Source organism: Schistocerca piceifrons, chromosome 5 (assembly GCF_021461385.2).
Source record: "Schistocerca piceifrons isolate TAMUIC-IGC-003096 chromosome 5, iqSchPice1.1, whole genome shotgun sequence".
NCBI classification, from domain to species: Eukaryota; Metazoa; Arthropoda; class Insecta; order Orthoptera; family Acrididae; genus Schistocerca; species Schistocerca piceifrons.
The window spans coordinates 664,001,270-664,011,489 of NC_060142.1; the positions used below are offsets into that span (position 1 = coordinate 664,001,270).

A 10,220-nucleotide genomic window follows, 5' to 3' on the forward strand; every position below is an offset into this window, starting at 1 on the left:
TAGGCCAGTTGGACTCTGGACCTCAGGGTGGACACACTAGATGGTGGTACTGCCTCGAATTGTTTAAAGACTGAAAAGACTTATGTCCATCCTACCCAGTACAGGCTGAGTCCTTTCCCAGCCAATTCCTAGGAAGAGGTGCTGGTCTGATGACTTAAGTTAGTGGAGGTAGCCCAACTGACCTTTTTCCCACCAAAATTTAAATTTCCCGCCATGACATCTATCACCGCCATCTTGAATAAATTTGGCAACAATGGTGAGTGGGGTAGTATGAACATTGTCCTACTACTCACTATCACTAAATGATGAGACTGTGAGCACACAAGAGTTTTTTTTTTTTTTTTTTGTTGTACTGTACTGACAACTGCACAAAGTCGGTTTGTTCCAATCCATTGTGCCAATCAACAGAGCTTACACAAAATAAGGTGGCAGTTGCGGTGCAGAAACTCATTTTCGTTCTGACCACGGGCCGAGTCCACCTTGTTGTTCTGAATGAGCGCCAGGATCGTTGCCTGTCGCTCACTGCCATTCTCATTGCCTTCTCTTCGCTGAGCAGCAAGGCTTCACAGTCTTGGCATCTAACAAGTGCAGGGACAGTTCTCTTAATCAGACACGGGTGATTATATGGAACATCATTACATTTATGTCGGAAGAGGCAAACAAGGAAGAGGTAATTGCATTAAAAACTGAGCTTTAAAGGGTTTTGGGAACTGCTAACTATTCAAGGCGCACAATAAAGAGGATGAAGGAGGGGACACTGTTGCAAGTACATTCTAAAACAAAAAAAAAAGAGCCGACGCACCACGAAGGAAATATCTGAATGGTACAGGAATCAGTAGATGTGATGTACAATTTCAGAAAAACTGGACGATTTATTCAAGAGGAATAGCTTTACTGATTGAGCAAGTCATGCGTTGGTCCGCCTCTGACCCTTCTGCAAGAAGTTATTTGGCTTGGTATTGACTGACAGATTTGTTGGATGTCCTCCTGAGGGATACTGTGGATGATTCTGTCCAATTGGCGCATCAGATCGTCAAAATCCCGAGATGGTTGGAGGGCCCTACCCATAATGCTCCAAATCTTCTCAATTGTGGATAAATCCGGCGACTTTGCTGGCCAAGATATGGTTTGCCAAGCACGAAGATAAGCAGTAGAAACTCTCACCGTATGCCGGCAGGCATCATTTTGTTGAAATGTAAGACCAAGACGGTTTGCCACGAAGGGCAACAAAATGGGACGTAGAATATCATCGACGTACCGCTGTGCTATGAGTGTGCTGCGGATAATAACCAAAGGGGTCCTGCTATGAAAATAAATGGCGCGCCAGACAATTACTGGTTGGCTGGCGGTATGGCAGGCGACAGTCAGGTTTGTACTCCATCGCTGTTCGAGGCGTCTCCAGACACGTCTTCACTGATCATCGGATTCAGTCCAAAGCGATACTCACCACTGACGACAATTCTACTTCAGTCAGATTCCAGGTCGAATGCGGCCAACACCACTCAAAACGTTGTTTGTTGGCATACAGAGGTCAATAGTAGCTGGTGCAAGGGGCGCCGTAACCTCTGCCCCCTTTCTGTGAGCCGCCTATTAATGGTTATTTCGGTCACCGAAGCACCAGTTGGACGTCAGATCGATATAATGAGGATTTCGAAATGCCTCTCTGACTATTGTCCGATCCTCGCGTATGTCGTCGTTCTAGGTCGACCACTTCGGTTCTTGACGCCGTGTTCGTCGAATAGTAGCATCGCCCCTATTCAAATGTCGACAGATTCGTTCATTACCCCAAATGGCTTCTATGAGTCCAACTACACGTCCTCTCCTAAATTCTGACATCTGCGTATGTTGTTCATACGCCCTTTGTGAGACGTAGTAAACGGAATGAAATTCGCATAGACTTAATGCCCTGGTACAGACATGTCCCCTGTTTACTGTCCTTGCCAGCTGCACAGTGAAATTGTGCTGCAGTGTCACACATACTTCTGGGACACGTAAAAGGAGGAGAAGAAAAATAATTTAGCTCAGTTTCTTAATAGCACTTGCAATCAACATATAAATAATGTTACTGCAAAGTAGTAAAGTGTTTATTAAATAACTACTACAGTATGACAATATAAAGTGTGGTCGCTGTGTTCTTTACTGTGTAACTGTGGCGGAAACAATGTTCTGACAAACATCTGCATAATGAAAGAGAGAGAAAAGACGGTGTAAATCAATAAATGAAATAGAGACAGATACATAGCTTTCAGGGATGATAGCTATAGTGCAATCCTATCATCTGATATATCGTTTGTTGAAATCGCATGAAGCAATTAAAAGTTGTTAATTCAGAATTCATTGCTTAAATGTTTACTTACTGTGAAATGTTAACTTCAGTTGTTTTAAAGCTACTGAAATGTTGTGTCATTGGATGCGCTTAATTTTTGTGAGATTGCATATGCATTCAGATTCGCTTTAATATGTAATGTGACTTATTGTCGAAGTTCAGAAAGTGGTGACTTGGCCAAATTTAAGACTGTCTCACACTGCACCGTTTCTTGGAGCGTTGTCTGTCCTCTTAAGCGACTGTCCATCGCCGAAATTCCCTGTAGTGTGACTTACCGACATCTGTTGCTTTGCTGCTAGTCTTTGTACCTGGGGTCGGTCGTATCGTCACCAATGTGGAAGCCGGAACAGCTGCGGCATGACCTGAGACCTGGTCGCGCTAGGTTCAGCCGAACAAGAAGTTCGTCTTATCCCGTAACATTAATGCGTGGCCGACTAGCTCGCCTAAATACATGCAGCCTTACAGGGTATTGCCTAACAAGTTGTCAGGAGACTGACATATAATTTCCATGTGATCACTGTATTTAATTTTACATTTTCACTGTTGTTGTAAGTGACATTGTCTCCTATGCTAAATTTTTCTACATTTTTCCGACATGAAGTTTCCTCCTGGCAGCCTAGGGTTGACCTTGTTTACCTCTAGTTAATCCTTTGTTTATGCGACTATTTCTTTTTCGGTACCCTAGTGAAAAACTATACACTTTACACATCTGTATTTAACCAATTATTTGTCATACTGACATACCCTGTTAAGGGGACCACACCCTGCCTATCTAACCCATGTTAATTATGCAAGTGTTTGACCCATTTATGAAACAACTGTTTGATGCAGGACCTTAATATTTTTACTGTGTGTTACATGATGCTAATAGTCAACTGTACTAAAATCTACTTTATCCATTTTATAGTTTTTAAGAAATACTTTTTTAAATTTATTAACAAAACATATTAAGTTTTTTCTGCAGAATATGTTTTTTTGTGAATTTCCTAATAGGGGAATATTAATGAATGTAGTACCAGAGGTGGCTTTTTATGTTCTGCAGACACTCTGAAAATTTCATTCATTTATCTATGATAGTCTCCGATATAATGGGGCAGATGTACTGAAAATTTTAGTTTGCGGGAAATTGACTTTAAAGAAGAAACTTTTGAAATTTCTTACTTACAGTTAATTGAAACTGTCCTGCTGCATATGATGGCCCTTCTTTGGCCTCTAGCAGGTCTTCCTTCCTGGATGTTTGTCTTGCTTTCTTGGCCATATTAGATGCAGACCTGTCTGCATCGGCTATCCTCATTTTGTCGCAATGTTGCAGCCCAGTGATCATATTTTCACTAGGATTAATTCCCAGCTTTTTCAGTATCCAGCACTTTCCAGTATTACCACAATTGAATGTAATAACAGCATGATGAACTCCTAGTTTCATTGTATGCATGCCTGCAAATACAGTTTTAGGAAGGCGGTTGCATATTATGCTGTTGAAACATTCATTTGGGTTTTGGGTCTGCCCATGTAGACATTTCCTTAGGAGGTCAGGACGAGCAAAGTCTCTGAAAATAGGTTTATAACAGCAGCAGGAAGAGAATGCTGGTGAGAATAAGATTGTCCAGTTGCCTGAGCCCTATTCTATTTGCACCACGAATTTTCTTCTGATGGACACAATCCATGACACGGCTTTTCATAAGTAGAGGACCTATGGAAGAATATGGCCCGAGCATCTCTCTCCATTGCCTCCAGATTTTCTTTATTTCTCCTAATTGTCTGCCCATAGTATACCTGCAAGTTTTCTATAACAACTACTCGCAATCACACTTGTACAAAACTAACCGCCTGTCTGAAAGCGTGTTGCTTACAAACAGCAGAAAGAAAAGAATACCGACCGTTGCATTCCAAGGATAGCCAACACACTCTGGAGTAAAAAAAAAAAAAAAAAAAAATATCCCTAACGTGCAATGTAAAGGATATAAAGATCTAAAATATATGCAGAACAGTGGGTGACAGAAAAGTGGGCGTAGCATATAAACACACGTGGAAGGAAAGTGCTTTTTAAATGCTCGAAAAAAAAATTTATCAGCAAAATCCTTTTCAGAGTGCTTAAATAAAACCTTAATCTATCTAAATACGATGAAAACCGAAAATAGATTTTTTTTTTCGACCTGAACCACGGTGTGGTCCCCTTAATACAACCATTTGCAGAGTCGCTAGCTGTAGTTTCGAAGTGACACGAGATGTGTGTTTGTGCTAGGCGTCAGTTGTTGAACAGCAGGTATCCTCTGCTGCACAGTGGTGGCTGAGGCCGGAGCCCCCGCCGATACCGGTGTGCCTTCCACTGCTGCTCCGTCTGGGCAGATGCGTGACAATTTATTTTTCACGCACTACTCTACATTATGCCACTGCACTATCTAAGAGGAATGTTTCTTTTCACAGGGCAACCGGCGAGGAGCTTGGGTGCGAGTGCGAGCGAAGAAACGACCTCAAGACATTTTCGAGACGGCCGAGTCGCAGAATGTGGCTACAGTTGCCAATATGATTGCGACAGTCAACGAGAAGTCGCCGAATCTTAACGTAATTCTGAGCTCTGGCGAGATCGTGACCATCGCGGACGCTCCAGATGCGAACACGAGACACAGTCCTGCGGTTATTGTGACCGAACCGTCGTGGTACGACGAAGAAAGGCCGCTCGCAGAAGAGCCGGCAGAAGTTCCAGCTGGCGGTGAGACTCTGGCACCCGTCTACCTGTGGGATGTCGCCGACACGTCGCAACCTGACGGCCGTACTTCAACAGGAGAAGGTGCGTCTTCGTCGGAGCGTTTGGACGACAGTGCAGAGACATCGGGAGCGGAGGTCGCGAGCGGCGAAGAGGTGACAGAAAGGCCCGCTTCCGTACTGCCGCCGCAGTCTTCGACGCAACCACCGCCGACGGACGCCACAGAAGAGGCTGTCAGCACAGACACGCCGATACCGACAGATTCGATAGGCGGAGCCTCGGGCGAGGAGAGTCACAAGGCAGACGACAGAGCTGTTGCGGAGACACGAGTACCGAGTGAGTCGACTGACGCGAGCGACTGGACCACAGAGACTCTGCCGTCCGAGGGTGCAACAACCGAGCAGTACACGACAATAGAGTCGGAGGCGAAGGGCGCGAACACCACGGAGGGCGTCTGGAACCGCGGCGTGCCGCTGTCCAGCCTGGCGCTCACCGACCACAACCTGCGCGGAGTCTCTCTGGAGGACTTCCCGGCGGAGGAGGGGGATCGGGAGAACGAAGTGCAGGAGGCGGCCGCGCCGCAGCCCGCCAAGGTCCTCCGGACCTCCACCAAGGTCTCGCACGAGACCGAGATCTGCTACCGGGGGAGGTGCATCAAGACGAGGACGGCGGAGCCGCAAGAGCGGCTCGTCAGGCGGTGAGCCGCCACCACGCCGCTGTGCGGCGCTCCTTGTCTCGAGACTGTGTGTGTGTGTGTGTGTGACCGAACGAGTGTCGTGTTGTGCCTCCAGTGCTGACTGTGTCCACACGTTATTTATATACTACCTTTTTTCAACTGACTGAATATTTAATTTGTAAAAAAAAATATTTAATTCTGATTTTCAGAATGAATAATTATCAACATTTGCTGTACTCGACCGTTATTCGTACAAAGCACATTCCACAAGTACATTTGTACAAAGACGCGCCACCAGTCATTTTTTACAAGTAAATTGCTTGGCAGAGTAACTAATATGCTCATGCTGCTTTTTATTATCATCATTGCAGTCACCTGTAACAAATTGTAATGTTGTAAAAAGTAAATGAAATACACGAGGTGAAGAAATTTTATTGTGGCGTCAGCATACTCACAGTTCCTCAGCAGTCCCTAAAACGCAGTTACAATATAGCACACACTAATTTTTGATACGTACGCGCCTGAATGGTAAGCAATACGACTACAGACGTAGTGTCAGCTTTGAGCACTCGACAGCGAGGTTAACTGTGAACAACCATGTATCAAAGCTGCTTTAAACGCGTAAAACATGGCCGTCCTTAGGCCCTGAGCTAGAACGGCGAGGTGTTGAGCTAAGGGGGACGTGGGGGTTACTCACGTTAGTCTCGTGGTGAATGACGAAATAGTTTTCAGACTGTATGACAGATGGCTCTGGGTACACTTGCTACTGGCCAGTATGCATTACACCTTCTGGCTTTCTTCAAGCTGATCTGAACTGATACATCAGTCTGTTTAGCTGGCCACGATGCGAGTTCTGTTGGCGAAGTTTTGGTTTCTGGTGGGAGGTGAGGGGGTGGGGGGGACACCAGCTTGGAGCTTGGGTTCACCCTTGACGCAAAGTGTACTCAAAGCAATTATTAAAACATTCCATTTGTATTCGAATGCAAAGAGCATGCACTAATTATAATACACATGTCATTAAATGTCAAATCATCTATTGTCTAAAACATCTGAAAACGGGTATAAGCGTATTTTTCAAATCATAATGGGGTTGTTTCTGGTTAAAATTTCTACTCAGCCCATACCTGAGGCACTTTTTATGTTTCCAATTACATGTACGAGTACATTCGGATATTTCTCATCCCACACGGCTAATGAAGCCGAGTAATAACTTCAAATGCAGTACAGGAGCAGACAGTGTGCTCCTTCTGATTCGGCAATAAAACAAGTGTAGGCATCTGAAGATAGGCATAACGCCCCGAAACTCATCACGGCGGTAAAACAAAGCTTCTTAACACCTGTTTTTGTCTGGTTGCGTTCTTCATTAACAGTCCTTAATTGAATAACGTCTAGAGTCCAACAAAGATAAAAAAAGTTGTACATTTCACATAGCCAACGAAAAAAGTGCAAGAGTTACGTCAGATGAGAGTCGAGACCACGTCACGAACTGCTGATCATTGTCCACACCACGACCAATCAGTCGTTTCTAAGTGTCATGTTGTTCATAAATACCGAGATGCAAATGAAGATCTTTAGCGGTGGGATGAGCCAGTTTCACTATATACCCAAATTTACGTGCCTATTCCAAGACGAAAACAGGAGTCATTCAATGTAAATTGAGATTGCACAGAACAAATTAACATTTGATAAGTCGTGCGCCTGCTGCACAACAGTGCTACAATTTTCTGCGCAGCAGATTCATATATTGTGTCTATCCACTGTACCAATCAAAAAATATGGTTGCTTGTCACTAAAGACGTGTTTTTGACAATAACCATTCCGATCCTTACGCTGCTGTATAGAAAACTCGAAGAGACTCACCATGTTATCGTGCGTCACTATTCACGGCGGGTATAAGCAGTACGGTTTCTCTTTCACTATTTCTGTAATACAGGGTGCCCCCCCCCCCCCCCCCCCCCAGAGAGATTTACACTGCTTGAACTTAAATAACTCCAAAAAATAACAAAAACCATGATTTTTTAAGTTATACAGATGGTCACGTTATTACTGATGATGTTTTACTGTTGAGGATATTCAAAATGTTCTCTATCGACAGCAATACAGCGTCTGCAATGCTGCGGAATAGATCGACACACGTTTGTTATGGCTGCCATTGAAATGGATACACAGGCAGTCACGATTGCCTCTCTCATGGCAACCAGCGTGCATGCCTTCCACAGAAAGAAATGTAACGGCGTTAAATCGGGTGATGTTGGTGGAAACTCAACACTTCCTCGTCGACCTATCCTCCTCTAAACAATGTTTCGTCCACGAATTGCCGCACATCACGGTGCATGGTCTTGTTGGGGGAAAAATGATCTTCACCTCGATACAGTTCGTAAAAACTGGTATCGTTCTTGCAACATGGTAAGGTGCTTTGCACCCGTTACTGTTCCTTCACAAAAGAACGGCTCTAAAAGCCATACCACATCAGACTGATAACCCAGGAAGATTAACGGCTCGTTCTTCTGTACACGGGGATTATTTCTTACCCGATACACGCAGTTAGGGCAAAACTTCGAGGTGCCTGCCAAGATCGTCGTCATTCATCACGTGAAACAACCTCGGAATTTAGGGTTTCTACTTAGCATACTTTAAAATGTGGTGATCACTTGATCTGCTTATGCCTGATTCACGCGCAGCTTGCCGTGTGGACCTGTTTGAGGATCTCGTGAAAGCTTATACCACGGCGTCCATTCCTCTTTTGACCACTGTTGATTTCTTCCTGTCGCACCGTCCCTCCTTCAGATGACTCAAACTTCCTTCCCTCGTAATGTCGTTACTGTTACACGTGACAGTGGCGCAGTATCAAACTCTGCCCTCCATCGTCTCTGTACTTCTTTCATGTTCTCACATTTCCAATAACAATTTAAAATCCACTTTCTTTGCTCCAAGGACAAGTTTCCAGCCATCTTGTTATTTACGTGTAGTTACTGGCAATGGAAAATAAATTAATGGCTACATACACTAGTCACGAGAGCACCATATAAACACAACTGGATCAAGCTATCATTAACACCCCCTCAGTCATTAATGTCCAAACAGTGTAAATCCTTTGTGGGGCACCCAATATGTTTCAAGAACTTGGCAGTGGGATGTTCAGTTCTCTGTTTGCTTTCCTATCGACTTCAGTTGGCTATGTTGGTAACTCGCCTGCACACACTCAACCACTTATTCCTTCACTGTTGGACGACTGTCATCTACCCTTAACAGAGGTGTTCTCTAGCTGTAAACTGCGCATATCATGGGTGAAACCAGCAGGAAGCAGATGCCCCCATCCCCCCTACAAAGAAATGATGTTCACTAACCGAACTTCAGTCCTGCCCTCCCACACAGACAGATGTATATTTAGTATCAGTTTGATCAAAGGAGGAACATGTAATGGATATTACACACAGAACCATTTGTTATGAAATCTCAAAATTATTTAAGTATTCACTGTTAAATTGATAAGAGGCTTCTCTTCCTCTTCACACACACACACACACACACACACATTTACACAGGGTGTTTCAGAAGTGATGGGCAATATTCAGGGATATGACAGGAATGACCATTTCAAACAAAAAAGTCAAGTGAGCATGGGGTCTAAAACACATACCTTAAGAGCTATTAGCAATTCTTGATCTTTGATACTGTGAAATAAGCCTCTTCTACTGCAAACTCTTTGCTTTCCATACTTTTGTGAAGTGGCAGTATGGACCAAAACAAGAAAAAATTGTCCAGTAAACATGTGCTCTAAAATGCATACGTTAAGAGCTGTGAGCACTTTTACTATTCTTCACTATTTTGAAAAGTAATTCTTCTAATAAACACACACACAACACACACACACACACACACACACACACACACACACACACACACACATATATATATATATATATATGTGTGTGTGTGTGTGTGTTTTACCACTCCGTGCATCTTTGCGAAACTGCGTTCTGAAGTAGCACTACTATCACGGACTAGACTGATGCGAATGAAGAACCCAATATGCTTTCTCAGCAAGTTTCGCCATTATTTATGAACTTCTGTACTCTCTTGTACTGATGACACTTTTTGAGTTTCTCAGAATGACTGTAAAAATGTGCAGTATTATGTTAAAAATATAGCAAGAGTCCATTCGTGCAGCTGCTTCAGTAATTTGTTTATAGACACAATCTATCACGTGAAAGCCTACTTGCAAATTTCCAAGAACCACTTTAAGTGAGGGATCTAAGAATTCACTACATCCCTTCCATTTCGTTCCAGCAAATACCAGATTACACAAATTACAGCACGCACGAAGGCATTTAAGCAGTCTATCATCCCAAGCTCCATAAGCAAATGGTTCGAGAACATGATACTACAGTAAGTACCCTCCACCATGCGCTTCATGATGGTTTACTAAATATTGATGTAGATGCAGAATCTTGTAACAATGTGTCTGAAACAAAATTCACAATGATCGGACTGTCAGTTTCACTGACTGCAAC

General features: G+C 43.7%; 1 protein-coding gene across 1 annotated transcript in view; it reads left to right on the forward strand.

Moving 5' to 3' along the window:
- Positions 1-6,140, forward strand: part of LOC124799185 (mucin-5AC-like) — a 72,571-nt gene extending 66,431 nt beyond the window's left edge. Inside the window, exon 6 of the mRNA XM_047262721.1 lies at positions 4,751-6,140. Coding sequence (XP_047118677.1) covers positions 4,751-5,731 — 981 coding nt within the window. The 3' untranslated portion in view covers positions 5,732-6,140. The remainder of the gene's footprint in view (positions 1-4,750) is intronic.
- Positions 6,141-10,220: the final 4,080 nt, after the last annotated feature.